Here is a 27,974-nt window from a genome sequence, read left to right as displayed (position 1 = left end):
GCAATAAATATTCACATCTCAATTCTCTATTCTTTCAGTACACATAATACATACACAAAGAAAAAGGGAAATCATTTGTTTAAAATAATATCAATAAGTGCACTGACATATAAACTTTTTTTAAGCTTTAATTTATATCACGGTAACTCATTCTCTCACCTTCAGTCTAAAATAATACGAAAAGAAAAAGAAGTCAATATTCCTTTTGGCCAACATTTCATATCCTTGTCCCTCTTTAATATGTACATACTTAGTGGCACTCACATGCACGCACCTGAATACAGAATGGGATTAGTTCATCCCATGGTTATGATAAGAAGCCTATGTATAGTTTAATATGTACATTCAGGTTTATACAGTACAATCTATTCAATAAGTGCAGATATATTCATGCAAATAGAGTCAAAAAGGACACCATAAAAGGAAAAGGCTAGCCAACACATACTTATAAAATCTTCATCTGATAGTCTTGGCTTTCTCCAAAGCTCCTTAAAATCCTTTTCTTTAGGATTCAGGTCTTCTTGAATTACAGAATTTCTTTCAGCAGCTTATTCCATAGACTTCACATCATTTTTTTAAACTTTGTCCTCACCCATTCATTCTCTCATGGGTCAGAATACATATAATTTCCCCTTGGTAATCAATGGCACTGAAGGTAAACCATAACAGTGCTCAATTACAACCCCAAAAATTGCACTAGCAAAAGAGGTAACACTTACACGAGGCCCACAGAAAAAAAAGGGAAATACAGTATGTACCTGTAGGTTATTTTACATTCTTGACTCCTGTTATGTTTTTAAACAAGAAGCCCTCAGCAAGATGCCACAGCATCATAAAATGTAATAAGAGATTTCTAAAAGTGAGCAGGAGAGGGAGGATTAGAAGAAGGCCATTTCTGACTTAAGACATCACGTGTGCAAAACCACAAAACCTCATGTAATAGCGTGCTTCTTCAAAACATAGAAAAACACAAAATGACTAACTCTGATGACTGCGAGGAAGTAAAGCATAGGGGCCCTGTATAATGGTGAATCCACGTCTTCTTTTCCAATTTCCACAACCATGTTTAGGCCTTTTTCCAATGTTGGGAGCCTCATAAAGAGTCAAAAATTAAACATTTACTCAAATCGACTCTGCAAGTTCAAGTTTTGTTTATCACCCTGTTTTAAAAAAAGGGTGTCCTGTTTGCTCACATCGAATGAAACAGAAAAGGAGGAATAGTGTCGGTGTTCAAATCAAATGACAAATGTAAACCTCATTTATTATTTTAAACAATCAATAATACTAATTATTAAAAAGATGAACTCAATGGAAACCATGGTACGATGGAAATAAATCACACTTCACATGTCAGAACACCCTCTATGGCAAACTGAGAGAATTTATATGTGCATATACTCTCTATAACCATGTACAAACATCTGCTGATATAATTAATCACTGATCAAAACAATTATTGGACAATATTCATCATACTCATAGCAGGTATATAATAATATCGATAAAACAGCAAGAAGCTTCAGAAACATTCAAAATATATTATTGATTGTATCATTAATTCCCATACCCCACATGAATTGGCTCCTGTTGACATGTAAAAGACCATTAAGCAAAAGACTGTCAGGAAACCGTGCACTGCAAGTTTAAGACAAAGCAACATATCTGAGGTCTTCTTTAGAAAAAAAAAAAAAAGAAAAAAAAAAGATGCCTGTCAGCAAAGCAGAACCTGCAAGAATGGACAGAGACACCATGAAGCCAAGTAAATTATTGCAAAGTCAAGGGACATTTTTTGCAACTCTCTGCTGTTTTAATTCCAAACTCCGCTTGGACTGCATTTTGGTGATTTAGTCTTTATTTACATCCCCATGTAAGCAGCTGGATATATATATGGTCTCTGTAATTCCAGTGTTACATTATCACATCTTGGTACTGTACATATAAATAGTCTCATACAGACTTATAACTAGACTTGAAATAATTAAAACTGAGGCAATATATCTAGATATAGATTTAGTGTAATCTTAAATTATATGGCTATAGACTTTTTTGATTGTGTGTGGAGATGTGTGCAGTGTTTGTTCATGTACTGTGCATGTGTGGGTTTCTGTGTTTGCAGGCTTCAAGGATGTGTGCACATGCTATTCAACTCAGCAGTGCTTTTTATCTCCACCTACATATGTGGGAAGCGGAGGTGAAAGTAACAGAGACGGAGTAAGCTGCGTTTCCTCTTGTCACTAGCGCTGCTGCTGTTACTTTCTGTCCTGGCAGACTTGGTCCTAGCCCTAGCTCTGCCAACCTCCTCCACTCTATTATCTGACCTGTGACCCCTGTGGCCCCACATCCTGCTCACACCACGGTACTTATCCGGTTGATAGGCTTGGATTTGGAGCTGCCCCCTGTACCTGTCGCTCCAGCCCCCGTCACCTGCGGCCCCTGCTGAGGCTGCCCGGGGTGCTGGGGGGGGTGAGGGGAGAGAGGTGTAAGAGGGGTAAGGGGGGACGAAGGGGGGGGTAAAGGGGAGTGTGGAGGGGGAGGGGGGATGGAAGAGAGAGGAGGGTACTGGGGCAGATACGGGGCGACGGAGGCTGTATGATGCGCATTGACGGAGGCGGATGGTAGATTGTGGGGCAGTGTGCCGAATATAAAGTGTGTTTGATGGGTAGAGTGGCTGGCTGGGTGTGGCGTATGCACGTGTCCGGGGTGGGTTTGGGAGTGTGCGTGGGGGTGCGGGTGGGAGTGAGATAAGGTTAGTGGGAGTTTGGTACCAGGGCCGCCGCCTACTCTGATAGAGTGTGTGGGCTGCGCGTGGTAAAGGGCGAACTGTGGGTTCTGGGAATGTTGGGAGAGAGGAGAAAGGGGGGGGGGACATCCCACCACCATGTTGGCATAACGACCCGGAAGCCCATGCTGGGAGAGCTGGGAGAGATGGGCCAGCTGAGGGTGCTGGGCGAGAGGGGGCCCAAGTGGTGGACGACAGGGTAGTGGGCCTCTCTGTATAGTATGAGGGGGCACACCTTGCAAAGGAGGGACACTTTGGATGTGGTAACGATGGTGATGGTAGTAAGGTGGTGGGGGCTGCACGGTGGCTGCGTGACAGTACTGTGCGTGCAGCGCCTGGATCTTGGAGGGTCCCCCCTCCAGCTGGCACAGAGATGAAGGGGAGTGAGGAGGGGGCCCTCCCGTAGTCGGTGGGGGGACAGGTGCGGGGTACGGTGGCCCCGGTGGAATAAGAGGCCCAGGTGGTTTGGCGCGTTTGCTGCCGAATAGGGAACCCAGGAAGGAGCCGCTGTTGTTGCTGCTGCTCCCCCCAGGACCGCTCCCCGCTCCTGCTCTCTCTACACTGCTGGAGACTCCCCCAACTCCTGTCCCAGCAGTGGTATGTTGCTGCCCCGGCCCACCCCCCACCCCCGTTCCGGGGCTCAGGATGGGGCGGTGAGGCCGGAAGTCTTCTGTTCCATAGCAGCCAGGGACCACACCTGGCACTTGATAGCGCTGGTGGGGCTGTGGGCTGCTAATGATGGAGCCCTGGGAGGATAAATTATCATCATGCTTTAGAAAAGTCACTGGAGAATTGCATTACAACCCCTGTTCCCACTTACATCATCACACACAAAAATATTATATACACATACATATAATATTATATGTATGTGGAGGTCAAGGACATGCTTAGGCAAGTATTAACACACATGGTCATGCAAATAGTGTCAGTGCAGTACAGGTACATATGGACACACAGACATGCATGTACATGCGCACGCCATCTACACGCACATTGTACACACACTGAGCGTGCTGGGAAGATAAAACACCACTAAGGGGAAATACAGATCTGTTAGAGGTTGCAGGTCTACAACTAGTCTTTAAGACTTACTTCCATGGTACTGTCCAGAGAACCAACACTGTTCCTGCGACCACGTTTCCCTGCACCCCACCAGGAAGAGTTCAGTTAGAAAAGAGTGGAAAATGTTGTTTGCATGCTTTTTTTTCCTTTTGAAAAAGGATTGCATAAGCTGTGTTTGAACATCAGTGAGAAAGAGTAACAGGATGTGGCAATAGAAAGCGAGAACAAAATCATTGTAGGTGCTCCCCAATTCAACCCAACTGACAGGAAGGAAATGGAAGTGATCCAATCTCTAAGGAGCCGTTGTCTCACCTGTATCCGATAGGTCCCTGAGAGATGAGCTGAGCGCAGTGCGTTTGAGACCCTCACCCACTGAGCAGTTGTCATCAAAACTTGTCCTTCCCATGGTGCCATTCACAACATCACCCTTCACACCTACACCTCCTCCAACCACACCTCCAGTGAGCAAGCTGGGCCGCATCACACCTTTCTGTTTCTCCAACTCCGCTGTAAATAAACACAGAGGACACAGGGGAATTTAAAATGAGATGGAGACAGAGAAGAGATCTATATATTGATACCAACAAACACTAAACCAGCAATTCATTTTTCATAAAAAGAGCTATTGTAGATACAGATCATCAGGTCCATTAAAGTTACAGTTCACAGTAATGGCCAGTAGATGGGGCACTTACATTCAACTCTATACTTCTCCATCTCTTGCACTTCAGCAATACTCTCCCTGAGGTCGCTTACAAAGCGGGTGCGGTCTTGCTGACTGGGTGCCATAAAGACGATAAGAACCTTCCTCTCCCCACCCAGGACTGCTGAGGTCAAGCGGATACCATGAGCGTAGTCTGAGAGATAAAGACAGAGAGAAAAAATACACTTAATCGTCACTAAGGATAATTAAAAATAGCTGAAATGTGCAAAAGGAGAAGTTGTTTCTTACATGAGTTCTGGAAAAGGTGCACTTGCATCTCAACCAAAGGAAAAGATTGTCTGAAACTATAAGTCACTGAGGTTTTCTTCTTCTGGAAGATTTTGGTCACCTAATGCACAACATAGATATAGATATTTTCAACTGAGTGACATCACGTGGGGCAATTTATCAGACTTCACACACAAAAGCCTTTACACATTTTTTTTAACATAGTAGTACTGCCCATAAACTATAAACTGACTAAAATCAGTGGAATTCCCCTTTAAAAATGGATGAATATGAGTCTTACCACCAGAAGGTCATTAAAGAGGAAGACCTCTCGTTGATGCACTCCTGTCCTCTGAGGTCTGTTGGGATCAGGCACCTCATAGAGCTGGCAGCAACACACCAGCCTACGATGGGGAAGGGACAGCACCTATATAGACAAATATAGGAGTTGAATACATGTTTAACTAGTTGTGAAAACACATGTTTATGTCTGCCTCATTCAGTTACAAAATGGAGTATTCTGAATCAGAAAATCAAGAATTCACTGTTTGCCCCAGAAAACTCACAGGCTTCTTGCCCACAATGACCCTTTCCACTGCCTGCACTTGGGACACATGGTCATCATTGGTTCGTAGCTCCCATTTCTGTATCCGTTGATAGATCCCAACTAGCAGGTCCCTGGGTATATCCTGGCCATTGTCTACGCCTTGGGTGGAGACAAGGAAAGAGAGGGATTTAGGAAATGATGTTTATCAAACTGCACTATGCAAATCACACATTGTACAACGTATCTGATGCAAAAATTCAAATGATTTAACAGTTGTCACACACAAGAGGAAGCCAACCTTATTAGAAAGTTTATTAAAGCACAACTAAAATCAACACGTACTTGCATTTATAACTATACATTTCAACACATTTTGCAGTTATGGCATATTCCAATTTCTACAGGCAATCCCTATATACACTTATACCCCCCCAAAAAACCTAAAAACTCCATTACATACTTTGAGTAACGCACGTCAAAGGGACCTTTGCAGTAGTGTTCATAAATACAACCCACTACATTATTAATACTCTGTAATATGTGTGTGTGTGTCATGTATGAAATGATTGTGTGTTGAAGCAGCACCTCTCAGATTCTTGATGAAATCCTCTAGTTTCATCTTCCTCTCGGCTTTGACATTGGGACTGTACATATCTGTGTTGAGGAGGATTATGGCAAAGGCCAAGATGAAGATGGTGTCGGGGTTTTGGAACTGCCGAACCAGCGTTGGATTACACACACAGTATCTCTGACTGCACAAGAGACAGAAACAACATGTTCAAACATTGTTATTTTGTTACTGTTTCCAAAGCTGTTGAAATTCTGTGTATTTTTTTGCTATCTCTCTGTAGTAAATTGACTAAATACAAACACATACGAACCTGAAAGCCTCTATGAGCCTCTCCACTTTTTGGGCTTCTCCTTGAACTTTTATCTGAGCCTGGAACTTCCTCAGAGCATCATCCAGGTCCATACCCGAAAAGTCCATCTCATCCACGACACAGCTGAAATACACACACACGCATACGCACACACACACACACACACACACACACACACAGAGCAAAGATCACAGTTTAACCTCCCCTGTTCAATATCCTGCAGACTCAGTGACAGTCAACCATCCATGCATATTGTCACATATTATATACCATGCTTGTGCAAGTAGGGAGGGGATCAGGTTTGCCTCATCGTCCATCTATTTAGACTTGGCAGGAAATATTTGAACTGAAATGTGATTTGCATATAAGCTGATCTGTGTGTGGCCTAACTTTAATCTTTTGTCCTTTTGAAGACACATAAATGTACATTAATTGTGATTTCTTGTCACATTTGTCTAACCTTTTCAGATCGGATGTTAATTAAAAAAGCAAAAATCTTTCTAATGAGCCCTTTCGTTTTTTTCTATTTCCATACTCACTCTAGGACATCTTTGTTGAATTGTTTCTGTCGGTTTCCAAGAAATTCTCCAATCATCTGCCTGCTCAGACCCTTCCTCTCCAGGATGAAACGAGCAATCCCGACAGGAGTGTCTGACACAAAGCCTCTCTCTATCAGGTACTGGATCCCTTTCTCTGGCTTCCTATAATTTAAGAAAAGTGAACAAGAACTTTCTCACTATAACTTAACCAGTTCAGTTTGTATTATCACCATCAAAATGGCTGCTTATAGGTACTTGTGCTTGTTAGTGTGACAAGCATCTTACTTGTTGAAGAGGTTGAGACCTATGCGGTACTGGCGTCTCTGCACCACATCACTGTTGAAAGGTGGAGAATCCCAGCTATGGCGGCTTTCTCTCTGGTAGGTCTGCTTGCCCAGAGGAGGCAGAGGCTCCCGTAGGCTGTCCTGAGATGAGGAGCCGGAGCTGCAGTTGACTGTCTCATTGGAGTTGGTGGTTGAGTTGAGTGAGTCGTTGTCTCCGTCTGAGCAGCACGGCTGCTCCAGACCACCGGAGGGCAGAGCTGTAGAGGAGGAGGAGGACAGAGGCGTGGTGGGAGGCTGCTGGGGGGATGAAGAAGATGAAGGTGTGTCAGGGTACTGATGGTGGTGGATCGGGTGGTGGTGATGGTGGTGGTGTGCCGCCACTTGGTGAGGGATGTGTGTGGGTATGGGTCTGCCAGGGGCCCGAATCTGACCCTGGGCAGCTGCCGTGGAGGAGGTGCGGGTGCCTGTGTTGGGGGAATGTTTGAGGGTTCCCTGAGGGGAGCCAGCCCCTACCCCAGGCTCCTGCTCATAGACCAGCTGTCTTGTTAGAGAGCCCCGGTCTGAACGATCACTCATATCCACTGAGCTATCACTTGGCGGCTCAATAGTGAGGAGAGGCAGATGTGCGCCTCTTAGACGATAGTCCCTGCACTCAGTACACGGGGTGCTGCGCCGACTGTTACTGCTGCCCCCTCCCTCAGTGTCCCTGCTGTCCTCACGCCCTCCAACACCACCACCGGGGCCCCAATACTCTGTATCTGTGCTGCTGGGTGCCCGGTCCAGGGACAAAGGGGAGGATGGCATGCCATCATCCATGTAAAGTGTCACGTCACTATATGAGGTTGCCGTACTGTCGCCATGCATGCTGAGTCCTCCTCCAGCTCCCCTGGCTCTTTCTCCCAAACCTCTTTGAGAGGAGGGGTTGCTGCTGCTGCTCCACACGCATTCCCCAAAGTCTTCGCTTATCCCTCCTCCCTCCCTGCTGCCCTCCTGGGAGTCATCGCGACCCGCGCGGCAGGTAAGGGCATCGTCTATGGAATCAGCTAAGGACTTGACCTAGAGAGAAAGAAGAGTGGGGTAGGCATTAATAGGACAGCTCAAGAGCACCACCCTCTACTTCAGCATCCCACATGTCAGAAAGTAAAACTCATGATAGTCCACTTGTTACACATTTAAAATAGATAATACACATTTTGTGCCAACAGCATCTGAACTGCTCTGAGGGTCTAATGCTGGCTATTTTATATGTCTATATGTGTTTCAGTCTTTCAGTAATCAGTAAGTTGATTAATCCAATTTAGTTTGGTTTAGCTTTTCCTTTTATTCCTCCTCCTCTTTCTTTTTATTTTGCGTCCATTTTTTTATTTCTCTATAAAGACCTTTGAGGCTATCATCATCGTCATAAAATATTATATAAATGTACATGTAAGGAACTTGGTGACTTTGGGGCCAAACAGGCAGAGAAAACCCACAACAATGTTACCTGTTTGGAGAAGGAGTCCTCTAGGTGGGTGTAGTCTCCTGGGCGGTCTGTGTCTGGGGAATGAGGAGGCCCTATGGCCACACTGTGGGTGAAGTTCGTCTGTGTCTGGGCCTGCTGCTGAGGCTGTCGCTCATCAAAGGAATACTGCAGTCTCATATTAGATAGGATGATGCGTCGTGTCATGCGACTCTCTGAAGCCGAGCTTCTGAGGCGCTCAAAGTTCTTATTCATGCGATACTGTCTGAAGGCCGTCTGAATAGTCCTCGCTGCTCTGCGACTTACAAAGGAGCCACCATACTTCCTCTCAAGCATCTCCACCTGGCAAATGGTGGGAGGAAAGAAAAATAAATAGATTTTTTGTTATGAATTATGTATCAACTGTCTGGACATCTTGTACCCAAGATCCTGTGAAAGGAATCCATCATTTACATATTTTTGCTTGTTTCTTGGAAACAGTTAACACCAGCATTAGCAACATAAATCCCCTGACAAACAGCATCCCTGACATTGATACCTTCTTATCCTGCAGATCTGTTGAGAGTTCATAGCTGTCCGAGAGGGCCTTGCATCTCTTATTCTCTTCTTCTTCTTGCTTACGGAGGGCCAGACTGGCAGGTTGGTGGCGTGTTCGCAGTGCCCAAGCCAAGCTGGCTGAATTGGGGGTAGCCACGCATGAAGGGCCCCTGGAGCCAGAGGGAGCACTGCTGCTGGTGTCACTGTAGCGCTCTGAGCCACGCAGGTAGGGCGCCTGGCTGAAAGAGCTGTCTTTGTGGGTGCCCGCTTCTGGACACTGGGATTCCCCTTCCACACTACAGAAGAAAAGGAGCAGGAGCAATCAGACTGAGTCATAAGTGGCTTGACAGAAGATTATAACAAATCCTTTGAAGTGAGTTAAATGCAAATTAGAGACTGAATGAAGCTCAGTGTTATTGATGATGTAAGATTAGAATAGTTTATATTTATGGACTTACATGTAAAGCTTAGAGCGGTGGGAAACCAACCATCTCTTAGAGAAACTCATGGTGACGTTATATCACCAGCCAATGTAATGCAGTCAGAAACTCCTCTTGTTTCAAAGCATTGTCAAAGCTTCTGACAACATTCCTTGTCTAAATTATGAGTTGATGATCCAATAGACATGAAGGTCTCTGCCTACTATCTCGCCCCTTTATTGAGTCCAGAGGATGAGTTAATATACTACTAAGTTTAGCCAACACTTCTATTGCTTATGTATTGCCACTTTTTTTGCCTCTCACTTTCTTGTACTGTCTTCTGGACTTTGTCTTTTTCTCATCGTCTCCCTGACTGACAAACACAGCTCTGGTACATTTTGAAGAAGCACCAACCACTGAAACACACGTCTCCACTGCTACATACCAGCACCAACACCTTAAGCTATTCTATCAGCAGGTGTAAAACAGACACCAGTAGCCTGAGGAACACTATGAAATACTGCAAGAGTAATCACGTGGAATTAGCATCTCCTCCTACATTCAGTCTAACTCAGTCTATTACACAGAAATGATAACAAACAGCTAAGCTTTGCAACCAAATCACCAATAAAGTTTAGCTGGAGTCAAATCATATTTTCAGTTAGCATAGCAATAATCACAAAACTTATCATGATTCAAGTAAGTCCAGAAATCCTCCAATGTCCTGTTATGTACTTTTGCTCAGCCAAAATCCACCCCGAGTCAATTAGTCAGCCTGTGTTTGGGAGAACAATCACAGTCACATGCTTCTGCCTACATTTCCTCCTTGCCTTAGCCACACCCCCTTCTGTCAGCTGTGCCCGGTCCCATAACAAAGCAGGGAGCACAGAGCCAGACTGAGAGATGTGTGGGAGACTGCATATGAAATAGGCAAATGCTACTGGCAAAGCATGGCTTGTGTGGTTTCAACCATTTTGCACAGTTTAGTCTCTATATTACACAAGAAGAAAAGAAGAAGAAAAAAAAGTGGCTTGCTGAGAGGGTCAACTAATGTCCTTCTTCCTCCCTCCTTGATTTGTCACTGTTCCACTGGATTGCAGAGACTTCCTGTGTAAGTCATTAGTTGGTAAAAACAAGCCATGAAAGGAAAAGGCTTCTCAGGGAACAAGGAAACAACTTGTAGGCATTTTAATTTGCTGCAGTTTGATATTGAAAGTAAGACCAAATCACAAAATCTTTGGAGTGGACAGAGGGGGAAAATGTTGTACAATGCGAGCATTTCAGCAGGACATCCTGTGCCTTCAAGCAAAACATGACCTGGTTAAATTATTGTTGAGTTTAACAATAATGAGGACAACTCCATTATGTTGCATAACATAAGAGTCATGCAAAAAAAGAGACAACTCTGACATCTACAGGAAAGCCCTTATCACCACAGCTGTGAGCTAAGCTGTAAACATTTAACAGCAAATCCATATATTTATAATTATACTGTTTGCATAGACTAATCACATAATTAAGGAGCTTTGTTCCCATTTTTTTCCCTGAGCAAATCAATTACAAGCAAACAAGTTGTTGCGCATAACTCCATCTTCTCTTGAAAAGGCTGTTGTTTTTTCTCTGTGCAGCATCATATCATTCCTCCTCCTCTGCTCCTTAAATAGAGAAACTGAGAAGAGGGAGGGGGTTGCTTGGTGACGGTTGCTGTGGGACCTTTGTGGGCGGTGAGGCAGTTGTTAGGATGAGAAGCGTAGTTGCCATGACAATGTATGGACTGTTATCACCATTAAGGTGGGTGTTGAAGATGCTCCACAGGTTGTGAATGACAGTCTACATAATATTTATTTTGTTATGAAAACAGTTAATTTAACAGTATCTCTGTGCAGGGTGAACCGTGCATGACACAGCATTGTCTAAATTTGTTAGTTTATTAAACAATTGAAGTCTGAATAAATCATCATACTTTTAGCAGCTATTTACATATTGTGTTGTGTAAACTGGAAGAAAAATTCTGTCTTCTTCAGAGCTGCTTGAAACTGCTCCTTTTAAGGAATGGAAAGTAGTCACACGAATGCTTCTGCACAGTGCCAACAGGTAGACACAGACTGGGACTCAGCCTCACTCTAACTTCCTGCCATGCACATCAGCAGGAGCAGATGGTATTTTCATTCGACTGAGTCACATAAACCTAAAATACATGCAGCACAACATTAAGGAGCCACCAGCCTGGCTTCATAAATTTGTCTCAGAATATTCATAACTGATCGTCAGATTGATTTTCACCTCCTTAAAAACTTTACCTGTCATCTGTTCATGTCTCATAAAAATTTACAGTCCAGACAAAAATTACTTTTCCTGCAGTGGCTCTGCTACCGCTGAATCAGAGATCAACTATTTGGATTATGTGTCAGTATCCATAGTGATTTTGACCTGTGCAAACATCACATATTAGAATTGATCTTTTTGAAATTTGGGAGAAATATTTTCAAGTTGAGAACTACTACAATTAAAATTCTTCATGTTTGGCAAAATATTTGCAATAAAATTAATTAATTCTGTTTCAACATTGATTTTTTTCCTCTCACGCAAGGCCCTGCAGCCCAACTCCAAGTGTGCATGTATTAAGCAGGACTTTCACTTGGTTTTGCCTGCAGCAAGAAAAAAGCAGTAATATGCAGTGAGAGACAAGGTGAGGATGATATATGAGTAAAAAGTTTGTTGTATAAAACATGAGTGTGGCCATATCGCAGCTGGCATCTGTACCTCATTACTTATGTAAGAAACCCTGTATTCCTGTTACAGTGCCAGAGAGAGATTCTCTCTAGAGCCTCCCTCATAAAGACCACACTGGAGTTTCACTACCTCTAACCATTTAATTGGACTTCAAACAGATGGTTGGAGTCTAATAAACAGGAGAGTGATCGTTGATGGTGTTAAAGCAATAAAAGAAGTGGGCAGAGGTATTGAAAAGTGAAAGGAGGGGGGGTTAAGGACACAGTTAAGGACAATGCCAACTCCATTCATTCCCTCTGCAAACTGTCCTTCACTCATATAATATTGATGGGCTGCCAGTGTGTGCATGTGTGTGTGTGTGTATGAAAGAGTGGAAGTGGGTCTGACAGTGCCATCGAACCCACAGCAGGATATGGAGGCAGGGAGATTAACTTCTTTGCTGCCTGCCAATGGAGAATAATTGCATCGATTGGTCTGTTGAGTTATTTTCACCTGAGCATTGACGGAGTGCAGTTATCTCATATCTCCTTTCAAGTCTCTCCATTTCCAACTTTTTGTGTCAATTCTGTGCCATTTGTTCCAAAGCTTATTTGCTGGTATTCATAGCTACTGTGACTTAAATGCGGATAATTACTGATTTTTTAAAAAAGGAGCAGAAAGGCCTTCAGCAAGTTTCCAGCTAATTACTTCAATGATGATGTGATGTGATAATAAATACCATTAATTTCAGGGCTTAATCTGCAGGCAAAGAGATAGAAAACACAGTTAGAAATGTTCTGTCCATCATGAAAATAATTGTACTACCAGGACAGTCTGTGATCTCTTTGTCACATGTGTTCCCATTCTTTCAAGTGGCCAAACTGAAAGGAAACAATCAAATCATTCATGGGTCAGATGGGAGCATTCCTCCACCGCCAACACTCACGGCCACTTGACTGTCTCCCCATCAAACACACACACACACACACACATACACAGACACTCTGTTCCCTTCTGTCTGTGACCCAGACTTTCCAGTTCAAAGCTCAAACAGGCTGTGTGGATTTGTCAGCAGAGGATGACACTTCATTATAAATCCAGGTGGTGAATTAATGTAAGAGAGAACACCCTTGTACAACTGTAATGTCTGCAAGGTTACAAAGTGATGCAGCTGGAAATTGGCAGTGTTTAGTAAGCACAAACTTATCAGATAATCTCTGTAGCAAGAAAGAATGAAGAGATAAATCTTATATACACAGGCAGGTGGGTAAAATATGTAAACCATCATTGTTGATATTTTTTCACAGATCCACTTCCAGGTCGAGCCCAGTTTATTTGGCCTCTGTGGAGAATAAATCAAAGAGCTGGCTGATAACTCCCTCTAACTGGCATTCAAACGAACATCTTTGTAGCAGCGTTTGGAAAAGTAACTAATTTACTTAATATTTAAGATAATTTTTCATAAAGCAATTGTTATTTGTTCTACAGCTGTACACTATAATGCATTTCTTCAACACTGACAACCATGACAGACTAGCACATTATCCAGACTGCCTTTGAATGGTATGTGATCCGTCATCTATCCACTATGTACACTCTGTCAAACAGTCAAACAGGTAGCTGTCAGGAGCTCATTTATCATCTTCCCATTCAAATTTTACTTACTCCACCATATAATGTATTATTTTCAGTGTAGCGCAGTGGAGAAAAAGCACCTTGTTAATTATCAGCATTCAACAGACCCTATTTCTTTTGTATTAAACAGTCAATTGCTGTTCTGAGATGGTACTGAACTACTGTATAAAACAATGTTATTAGTGCTACAACACTGCTGTGTAGATCCACCATACAAACTCAATGGTGTAACAAATAACTTCTCTTTCTGGTGTCAAATCAAATGCTCTTTTGTGACACTTTTACAAGTGAAAGGAAAGTTTAAAAAAAGGCTGAGTTCTTACCATGCTGCTACTGTCAGAGAAAAGTCCCACACTAACTGGAGCAGCGTAATAACAAACACACCCTCTCTCTCTCTCTCTCTCTTTCGCTCTCTCTTACACACACACACACACACACATCGATGCTGGCTCTCGCTCGCCCTGCAAAGCTGTACAGGCTACATTCTTGACAGTCTTGACAGCCACGAACCTCACTCACCCTGCCAAGATTTCGCCCTCCACAAGATCACTGACACATGCAGTCACTTTCATTACACAACATCAAACAAAACAAAAACATGTCACAACAACACAACCAATCAGAACAGACAGAGACACAGATGTACAGTACGGTAGAAGTACAATCATTTATTGAAAAAAAGAGAGGGGGGGGGGGGGAATACAGGAAATGTATGTCATTTTCTTGTTTTGCTTTTCTTGTTTTGGGACACGTAAGTGTTCAAACTTGATGTCTATAATCTTTACATCAATGCAGGTGAAAGAAAGAACACATGGATAGTTTGTTGAGACAGCTGAAAGGGACCATATAGCAGCTTTTTAAAGGAAAATTAGACATAACTAGTGTAGATGAAATGGACAAGGATGGAAGTTCTGCATGAAAATATTGTCAAATACCAAATTTCTGTAACATAGTATTATGGTCTCAAGATGGAAGTAAATTATGCTCTTTGAGGTTAGTTCATATAATTAGTGTATAAATGTCCTGAGAAACAATCACTACAAATACTTTCACGATTTTCCTGTAAATGAAAGATAACATGCTCTAGTGTAAGTTTAGAAATAATACAACTCTTGGCTAAGAACAACATTGATTTTCTTCCAAACTTGACTCCAGTGGGGACGGATTTTCACCCAACAATAATAGTACAATGTGTTCTGCAGAGAAAGCATTTCTCATCAGCATTCAAGGATTACACGCATCACACAATCAATATATCACTGGAAATAGAACTATAATTAATTTTTGCGTGAGGACGAGTACATTGTGCTTGGAGATGGAGATGAGTGAGTTGGGCGTATACGAGCGACATTCCAGCATAACTGAAACAACACAGAGCAATTAAAGCGACAAATATTTCACCTTTAGACATTTTAAAAGAAAGAGATGACGTGTCTTCAGGAACTACAGATCTTTATTTAGTTCAACATTAAATCAACAAAATGAATCTTGTGATTATCTTGAATAAACATGACGATAAGACGAGACAGGAAATACCAGATGTGTTGGAACTATCAAATCAAAATGTTTGACAAATTGCATACAATTAATGTCTTCATATCATATAGGAGGCTACCCTCTGTGACATTGCATAATGCTTCATGACAGGACTGTATAGTGATTTGCACAGATAACAAATAGTGACTACTGAGCACATCCGAACTGACATGACTCAACTAGTGGATCCAAGAAAAGCATGAGTGTGACAGTAATGAGCCGACGATGGTAATGCATTCTGACAGTCTGATATGGCTGCGAGTAAAGAAATAAATAGCAAAGAAGACAAAGAGAAGACAACATTGAGATTCCTTAAAATGTAAATTAGTGCACAAACCATGATACATAAATAAATCAGTGGCTCTACATTATACTAACTTTCACAGACACTACAAACATGCATTTCTATTTTTTTTTTTATCCTGCTAAAATGCAGCAAGACTGTCTTTTTGGTACACAGTGAGGTCTTCGTTTTCTGGCAGCATAAACTGTGATAGTCTTTTCACAGGTAAATGGGCGAGTGAGACGTTGTGCGGTCAGTCACACCTCAGCTCTGCTCAGCTCAGCGAGAGGAGGGGCTACTGCAGCCTGAGGCAGAGCAACAGAACTGATGGGCACCCTCATCCTCACCTTCCTCTCTTGGAAAGCAACACGGGACGAGTCAAAAGACAGAGGCAGACAGACAAGACAGCGGAAAAGGAGAATGAAAAAGAGCATGAGACACGCGCACACACAAAAAAAGCAGTGAATGAGAATAGATGGAAGGTAGAAGAAGCTAGAGCAGGCTGCATTTTTAGTTAAAACAGGGGGCATAACAGGCATCGTTATTAAAAAAGGTGTTTACTTTACACTGGGTATGTGCACGCCACCGCCTTCTAATACCATTAGATGGCAGTGTTGGAGCATCATGCACTGATGTGGCTGAGAGCATCATCAGTTGGAGGATAAATGAAGGAAGGAGAGGGAAAAAAAGTGAAAATTCACCAGGTTCACTTGTGACTCAGCCCACCTTGGCCCCATTGCTTATTGAAGATGACTGCTCCCTCTCACTCTCTGTGGGGAGTAGTGTGTGTTTTTCCAGCTGATAGAAGGGCCTATCTCCAGGTATTAGTCACACCTGGGAGCGGTGGGAGACTGAAGCACAGGCTCTTAGATAGGTTTAGGGAGGAGTGGTGGTGGGGGGGGGGGTGGGGTGCAGGAGGTAAAACAAGAGAGCAGGCACACACAAATGACATATAAAGAAAGTGATGGAGACAGATGGACAAGGGGAGCTGGTGTAATCTGGAGGCTGCTGACAGGCGTTTGGGTTGTTGCAAGGCATCTTATGGAGGTTGAGGATTTTTTTATTTTAATCTTTTTATGTACTCACTGTAATTCAGGCCCCCGTGGTGGCCCTTACCTGTCCTCCTGCTGTAAGCTTTGGTCAGTAGAGGGGCAGCAGTACTGATGGAGACTGACGAAGCTGTGAACAGTCAGACTGGTGGGGAACAGAGTGGCATAGGCAGTGCTGCCCGGTGCCGTGGGGGTGGTGGGAGCAGAGACGGGCTGCCCTGAGATAGACGACGGCCGGACACTGACAGGAAGGACCAGAGACGGACGACACACACAGAGGCATGGAGAAAGCAGAGAAACAGACACACAAACAGTCAGAGCTAAAGCAGAGAGTGACAGAAAGAGACAGAGAGAGAGAGAGCGCACTGATTTGAAGCTGCACATTGATAGTGGCAAATCATAGTGTGGCAATGATAGTACAAAGAATGACACATTTAAAAAGGATGTGTGACAATTTCTACAGAGTCTGACAAAAGCAAGGTGACATCCTCTTGAGACTTCTTGAGATAATAAACAGCAAAGGTATTACTGAACGCAACTCAGCTCTTGACATGTATTACAGGTGTGTCAAAGAATTCAAAAACAGATAACATAAGGACAGTATAAGAAAGTTTTGTTTGGGGAACTCCACAACCACTCTGATGGATTATATAAAGCTATGAACTGGTCTACAATGGATCATCCTGTATAAAAATGTGAAACCACTCTCTGTAATGCACGCAAAAGTGCACATATGACACAAAAGCCTCTCTCCGCTACCCCCTTTACTCTGGCAGGAATTAGAGATGCTTCATAGATTGTGAGTGAGCTGCTGAAGAGTGAGCAGTGGTTGAGATTAGCATGTAAATGGTTGGTTTCTCACTGGGGCCAGCTGCTATCAAGGACACGCAGTCCCTGTCATTTTAGCATGGAAACACACTCAGAGAGGCACAAGGACAGAGATGCAATGCAGCAAAGACAGCGAGATACTGCAACACTTTTACAGTTCTCTGTAGTTTGCTAGCTGCGTAAGACACACCAACCAAATAGATTTAAAGAAGTTTTATGTTATTCTCCATCACAAGAAAAAAGATGGTTGCATCAAAGAAAACATATTGGCAATAAAAATACATAAAATTCATCTAATAAAAAAACCAAAACCCTCACTTAATTGATCTAGGGCTGCAACTAACCAGTGTTTTCAGTAGTTATCAGATAGTTATTTTCTTGATAATTGTGATTATAAAATGACAGGAAATAGTAAAAAATGATGGTCATAACTTCCTAGAGAAAAATCTTCACGTCTTGTTTTGAACAACCACAGTCCAAAAGCCGAAGATCTTTACTATCATGCATCAATGCAAAGAAGAGCATTAAATCATCACATCTCAGAAGCTAAAACCAGCAAATTCTGGGAGTTTTTGAATAAAATATGAAAATGGTCAAAGTAGTTATTGTGTAAGTGATTTATTTTCTATCAAACGACAAATTGATGAATCAACTCGTAGTTGCCACTTAAAATGAATCCTACCTACTAACAGGTATTGTCTGTGCAGCTAAAGCTTTTTCCTTCTGTACCATAGACCTCCATATTCCAAAAATGTATCACCGCGTCACACCATGGTGATGTGTTTCATCATTGCCACTGACATAAGAACATAGTTTATTTTGAGTTAGTCCCACATACACCAACCTCTCATAAATACTCTCAAGCACCATATCTGTGCCTGAAAATAGTCCCAAAAATATACTAAAACGAGTAGCCTTTGCTAAAATGTACAGTGCCTGTGCCTGTTTTAGGTAATTTCCAAGATTTTTCCAAGAAGATAGAAAATTACAAAGATTTACACCTTCAGAAGGAATGGATGGGTTTGAAGCCGAGTGCCACAGACATGGTGGAGAAGTTGGAAAGTAGTGAGAGGAGACTAAGGCTTTGTTGATTTTGGTCTTTTCATGGGATTTGTTGACAGTAACAAAGAATTAAATATCGGCAGCCTTATCCTTTAATCCCTCTGATCACAAGTAGGCCTACAAGTACAACTCATGTTCGACAGATTTTGCTGCTTCCTGCATGCTGGCAGGGGTGATGTCGAGAAGTCTAGCAGATTGAACGGGGCTGTTAGCAAGAGTTTAGGGTTTTCTAACCAGAGGCGAATGAGACTGGTAAAAATGAGAGCGTTTAAGGATATAATCATGTAGGCGGTGTGCTCGTTTGCTTAGTGCAGATGATAAAAAATTCCAATTAAATGAGAATAAGTTGTCAGCGGCTATTTTCACAGCAGCATGTGGAACAAGAGCTCCTTGTTCAGTCCTATTTTTAAAGATTACACAGAGTTTACGAGTCAGCGCCTCGATAAGACACGCTTCCGGCTGCATTTACAAGCGCATATTCTGTGTTGCTGAATATTCTGACAATATCCTGTATGTAGTTAATTTGTGTTTATTAGGTCTTTCTAACACAGAGAAATATTCTGAAATGAACCCGCTGACCTATTCAGCTTTGGATGGAGATATGAGGAGAGGCAGAGGTGCGGTTATGTAAGCCTGAGCTGTGCTTGTACACACTGCGAGGTCTTGCAATGCCAAGATTTGTATTTCAGCAGCAGTAACTAAAGCCTCCTGTTAGAGTATCCCCAGTGTGGCAAGTGTTGACAGACTAATCTAGGATCTGAGTTCTGCTTCATGAGCAGTTATGCCTGAATCAGTGTGCCATAGAAAAACATACACACACACACACACACACACAGAAGCTGTAAAATGCCTTAATTGTCCCCCTCCTTCTTCTATTCCTTCATAGAAGAACAAAACACATACTACCCACACACACACACACTCATAGTATGTATACATCTCTCTGTCATTAGCACTCACATAGAACAATGGGATAATAAAGAGATCATGATATGAATCAACACACCACAGATAAGAAAACATTAGTGAAGCAAAGAGGGCGCTGGAAGTCATGGCTACAAGAAAAAGTGGTACATTGAGAGAATATGTGAGATGGCGTGTATTTAAAGCAGCGAGATGACAGAAGCTGGAGGCAGGAAGAAGAGTGGGAGGAGAGAGAGAGAGAGAGAGCTCCATGAGAGTGGGAGAGGTTGAATACGGAGGAGGGCAAGGGTGAAAATAATCAAGAGAGGAGGGATGGAGGGAAGAGTGATGGAGAAGGAAGGAGGACCACGAAATGGAAACAGGACGTGCTGTTGCTGGAGTGAGTGTTTCCTCTAAACCTGTGTAGAGCCATGGGGGTGCCAGTGAGTAGGTGAGTCTATGTATAGATGGGCAAGGAGGCTCACGTGCTGCAATCAAAGAAAGACTTCCTCACCTGGACTGTTGTGGCAGTACACATGCACACGCACACGCACACACACACACACACACACACACACTTCGTAAAGTGAGCCCACCTGGCATCGTAATGGTTCAAGAATGCTTCTATTTACATTCACATGGCTTTTCCAGAGGGGGTATAATCTGTCCGCCCAATTCAGATTTGGAACGAGTGACTTCAAATTGTGCTTTCACCGTTTCTTTTCCGCCATTGTCTATGAAATAAGAGTGTGGGAGCTCACTGCGTCATCCCACCTCCAGCATGTGACCCGCCTGACTCCTGCTGACAAACAGAGACGTTTGATAACCACACACGCTGCGTTGTAGCCTAAAGTTAAGTGTTTTTATACACACCAAACCCTCCCCTTCCACCAGCAGCTCTTCCACAATCAAACCCACCCCCCCCCCCCACCTGCTTTTCACTGTGAGCTTGAGTCTCCTGCTGCTTGGCAACAGTGTGGACTGCCTGTGTGGGCGTTTAGTGTTGAGTGCCAGGCGAAAGCACTGACAAGGAGGGGCACAGTTACAGTTACGACTCAACTACGCACACCAGGCACCTGCTGTACCCTGTGAGTGTGTATGCATATGAGTGTGAGTGTGCTTGTGTATAGGCGCGTGAGCTTGATCTTAGATGGGTACGATTCACAATTAGCCTTCATTTAAATGTGACGTGGGAGTCGCAGCAGGAGTAATTCAAGAAAATGATATCCCTACAGATCACCTAGGGGACCTTCTGTAAAGTCTGAAACAGATCTCAGCCATAAAGTGTGACAAATCGTCTGTGGTTGCCGGCCGGAGACAACCAAACTTTTCAATGAGCATGAACCTGTAACCCGTGATAAAATAAACGTTGCGGCACTCATCCATCTTCAATACGTCTCCTCCATCCCCATCAAGCCGTCATTCAATCCTGGTTCTGTCTTTCACCCTGCTCCTGCTCCCACTCCTACCCTCTCTTCTCTTCTCTTCACTTCTCTCCATCTCTCTATTCTGTGTCTCTCGCCCACAGAGTTCTTCACAGAAGAGCTCATAGCGTTCCCACGGTAACCAGTCTCCCTATTCTGCTCCACAGAACGTGTGCATGAGTGTTTGACGAACATCCCGCCTCAAAAGTGCCATTTATCTGCATCTGAACGGGAAGACAATGAATAAAGTCACAGAACCAACATGGAGAAGACTATATGGAAGTGCACCTGCGTTTATCAAATGCTGACTTATGGAGGTTGGTGTTACGGTGTGTAAAACTCCACATACTACGGCAGGGGGAGGTCATTATCACATCCACAGTGAAGTTCAACCCACTGATGAATGGACAGCTGGATTAGTGTACTGCCCTCATCTCTAATAACAAAGTGAGACCGCTAATCTTTGCTCTAATTTACCATGGCTGTTGTTCGGACACAACTGTTATCTGCTCGCAGCTGCCTTTTAAAACAAAGAAAAAGAGGCTGCTCAGAACTGACTGGGGGCAAGTTGGGGAGGAAGTTGTGTCAGGATATTTAACTGCCTGCCTCACCTACCCAGGGGTGGTAGGGGAGCTAGAGGTGGAGGGGGGGAGGGGAGTGGAGGGAAGGCGGATGGGCGGAAATGCAATACTGTAACCGCCGTGAGGACAGCTTTACAGTTTCCACAGCAACTATATCTTTCACAGCAATTGCCGGTCCAAGGACATATCACTTCCCGTGAAAAACTTTACATTGCAGCTATTGACTTGTCTCCTCATTTCTTATACAGAGTCAGGTCTGATGGTATATAAAGACAGACTGTGAATGAAAAAGTGGAACTGTGGAAAGGTAGGTATGGAAAATGAAAATGGACACAAGATCATGTGTCCAAGGGTATATCCATACATTGCTTAAGAGGTTTTATTCTATAGCATAGCAAAGCACATCATTTGTCTGTTTGCTGAGGTGATATCTCCTCTTTCTGTTTGTTTAACGTTAAAGAATATGCTGGAGAAAAACCTCAGTATTTTTGCCATATTGAAAATGTATGAAACATAACATAACATAACAAACTTCCATCTGCCTTCACATGTAATATGCATCGTAATAAAGAAACTAGAGCTTGTGCATCAAGCAAAAAAAAATAAAAAATCCTGAGAGTCATTGAGCTGAATAGGACCATCTACAGAGAGAGGTAAGGTCATTGATTGGTCTACTCTCAGAATGAAATTCAGGTGCTTAATGAATCCTGAGTGTATCGTGACCACTTGTAAATGAGAACGAGTATGATGATTCTTGTGCATGGTACTGTATGATGCCATGAACACTCACTGCATTCAGAAATGGTGAGTAGAAGGCAAAAGCATCACCCACATACAGTTACCTCCCACACACACACATCCATCATTTAAATTTACGTCAAGCTAAACTGCATCACTGTAATCATTAGCACCATTGCAATATTTTAATTATGGCCAAAATTAAACATTGTTAACACGGTACATATCCTGAAATAGAAAATATGACGGAGAGTGACTTATTGAGAGAACGGCAGCTGTGGCTTCACTGTATTTCTTCTAGAAACTCGTGATGAGTCCAGAGAGAATAGGTTACTTCTCATTACACCGTCTCTTTGGAGAAGGTCAGTACAGGCTCAGTGGAGCTTACCCACGCATTTGCTTGGGGCCAGTTCATTTGTCCAAGTGTTATCTGCGCTAACTTAGCTACTTTATGATGTGAAATGCTGGCCAAAATGCCTAAATTGCCACCAATTGTAAGCTCTGTATGAGTGTAAAGAAAGAACGATCAAATAAAAATAACTGTACATCATTCAACAGCAGGAAAAAAAAGAGCGGGTGAAGAAAGAGGGGAAGAGAAAGAGAATAGCACAAAAGTAATTTCTGCAGCTTCTCTGAGTCATATCTGCAGCAGTGGGAAACAGAAACAGCGAGGGGGAGAGAGTGAGTGTGTGTACGTGGGTATGTGAGAGGGAGAGGGAAGGAGAGTGAAAGAGAGGGAGAGGGAGAGAGAGAGAGAGAGAGAGAGAGAGAGAGAGAGAGTGAGAGTGAGAGAGAGAGAGAGAGAGAAAGAGAGGGAGAGGGAGAGAGAGAGGTTGTAAAGGAGATGGGGTTATGTGTAGTAGAGCCACAGGAAATTAGCAAATTAAGCTCCTTCTGAAACAAAAGCCCATTACTGTTCTCTATATTCCCTAAACGGAATTAATGTCAATTTCAGAAAGCGACAAGCACCTGTCCACAACGCTCTATCTGTGTGGAGAGGGCAATGGATGGAGGGATGACGGAATATAGAGAGATGAGCAAAGAGAGAAGCACCTTCACAGGGCTCTTTTGAGCATCTGAACACTCCCACCGTGACAGTGAAAGTGAAGTGAAGAAGAGAAAATATATTACTCTGGTCCTTTTTTTTTTTGCTGTTATATAATAATTCTGTTCTGAGTATCAGCACCACTGGGGCTGTCGCCAAGACCTCTAGCTGCCCCTGCCTCTCATCCTGTGAGCTGTACAAGCACAGCTGCATATATGCAGCACATAATGAAGGATACAATCTCTCACCCATGCAGAGAGAACTGTCACATCATCGTGACATGACAGCCTCTATGGCGGACTTCTGGGTCATAATAGCTGTCTAATAATGGTCATCCCAGGTGATATCCTGCAGAGCATGCGCACGCACACACATACACATCCACACACTCTCTCTCTGACACACAAAAAAGACACACATATATGCACAGCAGTAATTATCACCCGTGGGCCAGTGGTAATTATACTCTGGTCACACTAATTAATCTCTCCTGCACTCTGTGTGTGCCTCCCTCCCTCTTTCACATACTTTTGTGCACATACATTATATAAAGATTCACTTTTTCCACATACACACACACACACACAGACACACACACGCATAGGGCTCCCATCAAAAAGCACTTGCGTGACCTCTCCCAAAATAACAACAACAACGAAAAAGAAAAACATCTGCTGCACTCACAGCGAGCTGTGGCAATGCCCTCAACCCTGCTGCTTCTTGGCAGAGGGACCTGACGTCAAATATCATTTCACCCCAAGGCCTCAGACTCGCATTGTTCACACTGCCATTAACAGAAGGAGAGGAATGAAATGGGGTAGCATTTGGGACATCTGTTTACTGCGGGCCGCTGGGAGAAAGGAGAGGAGAGGGACGACTTTGTTTTGATGGAGTTGCTGCACACATGGCTAAAAAGAAAATGGGGACAGTTTATTCAGTTTTCCTGTTACGAATCAAAATCGTGAGGCAGAAAGAGAACAGGACAGATATGAGGACTCCTGCTGGAGGAACAAAAACTAATTGGACGAAAACAAAGGCAGGTCTTTCAGCCTTCCCTTCTCTGGCCGAGACTCTCCTCTCCTCCCTCCCTCCCTCCTTCTCTTACACACCCTGTTGACAGATGGCGAACCAGTGTGTGTGTTCCACCTTTTCTCTTTTAGACTGAGGCATGCTGAGTAAGGTCTTTCAGTTACTTTCCTCCCCCTTGTCATCTTTTTCCCCCCCTCACGCTGTCCTGCTCTGTTTCTGATTTGATCTGATTTGAGGCATATTTAAAGTGTCACAGGTATTAATGATTTCCTTCTCTAATCCATAATTAGAGAGGAGAGTTTTGTCACTGACCTAAGCTAATAGGCCAGTTCTGGGTTCGGCTGAGTCACGGCCAGACAGGGACAATATGGCTCCTCTGTGTGGGTGACTCTTTATTAAATGTGACACTTCATATGATACGCTTGTCTGAGCCTCGATCCAAAGTCAGCAACAGGGAATTAACAAGGAAGAATCAGCAAGATCTACATTTGCAATTCATCACTGCGTTTAAACACCCACATAAATAACTAATATGTGCTTCTGTCTAATGACTAAGTCCCCCTCAGGGATGAAGGGAGAGGGCCAGAGAGGCAGACAGCAAAGGAACAGATAATCGATAAGGGATTTGGTCAAGTCTGAATCAATCGCTGATAAGGGGATTGGGATCTTAAGATAACACATAGTGCTGAAAGCAAGCGAGTGAAAATCCAGTAATAATTGCTAGGATGATTTTGTGTTGGAAAATATGATTATATTATGCATCAGGACCGATGGACACTGTCACTAAGACCGCAATGATATATTTTTCTGTGTACTTCTTGAATTGCTGCCTACTCACAAAGCTTAATGCTTCCAGAACAAAAGCTGTCTCTATCTGTTTTTGTGTGTGTGTGTGTGTGTGTTTGTATGCGTGGTTCAGTAAAAGCAAGGACAGATGCACTTGATGTTTGCCAAAGCTGTGTTTGCAGCACTCTAGCTACAGGTCAGCTTTGAATTTGGAGGAAGGGGGGGGGGGCGGGGCAGGGGGGTGACCTCTCTCTTAAAGACCAACCAGCCTACAGTTCAAGACTGAAGCGGAAAAAGAAAAAAGAAGCACATACTTATAGCAAACAGTACGTGGATTTTTGCAGAAGGGCTTCACTAGTTCAGAAAGTTCAGCACACTAAAAAAAAAAAGCACCCATCACCCATCACCCTCCTGCCTGGACTAGAGTTTTCCTCAGCATACTACTATACAACTCCTACGCACCTCACATAATAGACTGTGATTATTGCACAAATCAAGCCCTCCGCAGGCAAAAATCACACACAGCACGATAAAATGGACACCTTGAGCACTTATCACTCTACCCATAATCCCTCAGCACTCAGCTTGTTTCCTCACGGTGGAGTATTAAAATATCCCTTCTGAGGTTTAGTCCCATTACTGTGAGGATTATCTCTGATGACGAGAAAGGCTGCAGCTCCATAGCGCCTGTCATTATTTGAGCTTAGCATATTAAGATTTTGTCACACGTTAGATTTTACGCAGCCTGTGGTCATCTCTCTACTTATTTGAGGGTCAAACTTATTAAAAACAGCAGCTTGGACAAGACCACCTACATGAAGCCACACTCGTCATTCACTGGTGGACCCCTGGGGAAGCTCCTGTGTTAGAGGAGAACTTACTTTCTGCGAATAGTGGAGCTGGCGTTGGTGTCTGTGCTGTCAGTGCGTTCAAGCCGGTCTCGATCGGTGGTAGAGGAGCTGCAGGAGAGACCTCGGGTCAGCCTGGTGTGGGTCCTCCTCTCCCTGCTGGGTGCTGGAGTTGTGGGTGCTCCAGCTGTCGTCTGACCTGTGGAGGGGCTACCGTTCCCGCTGTTGCCGCCACCACCGCTGCCGTGATGTATAGGGAGGGACAGAGGCTGGCTGTGGTTGTGGTTCTGCTCAGGTGTCTCCGAGCCAGGGGTCCTTGGGCTGCGTTCCTGCCTCAGGTCCTGGTTCTCCTGGCTGACCCGGTCCAGCTGGCCCTCCAGCTCCTCGATGCGCCGGCGCTGGGTCTCCAGGAGCTTGGCCTGGCTCTCAATGATGTTGTTGAGCTCCAGGAGGTACTCCACTGCCCGGTTGGGGCTCTCTGGGCTGGTCTCCATGGTGGGAGCCCTGCCTCGAGGGGTATATCCGCCACCACCAGCCACCACCACGGTTTCGACCCCGTGGGGGCCGAGATCCACCCCCCCCACCAGCCCTGATGAGTGGGGGGGAGGGAGGGACCGACGAAGGCTCCGGTGAAGATTAACTATGGGCTTCAGATGTTCAGAAATAGGAAGTCACAGAGATTAAAAGGTTGAGAAATTCAGAATGACTACATATCCCCAAATCTGAGGGCAGAAATGAGCATTATAGCATCTTAGCAGCCATTGAAATCGTTGCAATGCAGAGAAGTGAGTTCAAAGTTCAAAAAGAAGCTAAAGACACTGCTGATTGTCTGATTTCCTGAAGTCATTTTGAAAGACCATGCTAAATCAGCATGGAGCGGCTCAGGTGTTTGGGGCATCATGATGAATATGAAATCATTAAGCAAAGTATTAAAAAAAAAAGCAGAAGCAGATTTGGTGGTGGGAGGGAGTGACAGAGGTAAATATTGCCTAAATGAGGCTGTTCACAGATCTGTAATGAACTTCGACTTGCTTTAGCGACGAAAAAGCAGAGAAAATAAGCAACATATTCATCTATCCACTGACCTGTGACATATGCTGCTCATTAATTTTAAGAGCTCTGGTATCAGCTTTCAGTTAATGATAAACAAATACACCTTCCACTCTTCTGCCTCCTCGACACACAGGGGAAGGGGGGATAGGGGTGATAGGGGGGGCGTCTCTGGTTATGATCTACCACTAATTATCAGGCACTGTCAATCATTACATAACACAAAAAATTCTGCTCCCTCCCACGTTGAACATCCCCGCAGTCTATCATCGTCGCTTTCAACCCATGGCTTGATGTGTCTTTATAGCACAGAAAGTAAGCAGTGGTGGCTTACGAAGTTCATTCTCCAGGTCCAAATCCTCCCCTCAGGTCCGCCAAAACTACATCCTAGTGCTCTCAATTCAGATTATTTCCCATAGTGTGTGTTTCTGGGGTTTTCTCATCCAAAAAATAAGGCAGAGTTTACTTCCACGTCACGCATTCATGAAGACTGGTCTTGGAGAATAAAACTTGACATCTCTTAAAGGAGGAGGGGGTCGACAAATATGACAAATATTTTTGACAGTCCGAAAGTCTCAATATTAGGCTGTGCCAAAATCTTTAAACTGTACTTTTGGCTTTCGACGCTAAACTGAAATCGGTCTCCAAGAACAGGTGGCGTCCTTTTTCTACTTATCTGAGCCCAGTTTCAGCTGTATCTGCTCGGTAATCCATCATCATAAGTGCGGCGGTGGATCTCCGCTGAGGTGGCGCACAAACCAGGAGAGGTTTCACTCGTTGAGCGTCTGAACTGCAGCGATCCGTGCGGATTTTCCTCTGGAGCGCATCACTGGTCAGGTTAACCACAGTGATGAAGGACTTCCTGCCAAGATTTTCAAAAGAAAAGGATTACTATCGAGCATACTGTGGTAGTTTTACACAAACCAGGAATGCATTTACAGGAAAACATTCATGCAATTGAAACTTCCAAATAATAAATGAATGCATTTTAGTTTTAATTGTTCATTTAGCATTCAAATGCCTG

At 43.7% G+C, this 27,974-nt stretch overlaps 1 protein-coding gene across 1 annotated transcript; it reads right to left on the bottom strand.

Annotated features, from left to right (window-relative positions):
* Nucleotides 1-1,911: 1,911 nt before the first annotated feature.
* Nucleotides 1,912-26,394, bottom strand: iqsec2b (IQ motif and Sec7 domain ArfGEF 2b). The gene is made up of 14 exons (XM_053317708.1): nucleotides 25,934-26,394; nucleotides 9,024-9,318; nucleotides 8,510-8,827; nucleotides 7,028-8,082; nucleotides 6,743-6,904; nucleotides 6,204-6,326; nucleotides 5,908-6,074; nucleotides 5,342-5,481; nucleotides 5,077-5,202; nucleotides 4,797-4,896; nucleotides 4,540-4,701; nucleotides 4,157-4,351; nucleotides 3,875-3,924; nucleotides 1,912-3,525 (listed from the first exon to the last, which is right to left on the bottom strand). Exons 1-14 carry the CDS (start codon nucleotides 26,392-26,394, stop codon nucleotides 2,347-2,349), a joined length of 4,533 nt encoding a protein of 1,510 aa, XP_053173683.1. The 3' UTR covers nucleotides 1,912-2,346.
* Nucleotides 26,395-27,974: the final 1,580 nt, after the last annotated feature.

This window comes from Scomber japonicus, chromosome 4 (assembly GCF_027409825.1).
Source record: "Scomber japonicus isolate fScoJap1 chromosome 4, fScoJap1.pri, whole genome shotgun sequence".
NCBI classification, from domain to species: Eukaryota; Metazoa; Chordata; class Actinopteri; order Scombriformes; family Scombridae; genus Scomber; species Scomber japonicus.
Note: the sequence above shows the minus strand (reverse complement) of the source record. Positions and strands in the feature narration are given on the sequence as shown.

Bases quoted from the DNA above. Each gene is read 5' to 3' on its own strand.
- iqsec2b (XM_053317708.1), bottom strand. From the start codon at position 26,394: ATGGAGACCAGCCCAGAGAGCCCCAACCGGGCAGTGGAGTACCTCCTG. The intron at 8,083-8,509 runs GTAACATTGTTG...CTTTCTCTCTAG, and splicing joins AGGACTCCTTCTCCAAACAG to GTCAAGTCCTTAGCTGATTC. The intron at 4,897-5,076 runs GTAAGACTCATA...GTTGTGCATTAG, and splicing joins TCTTTAATGACCTTCTGGTG to GTGACCAAAATCTTCCAGAA.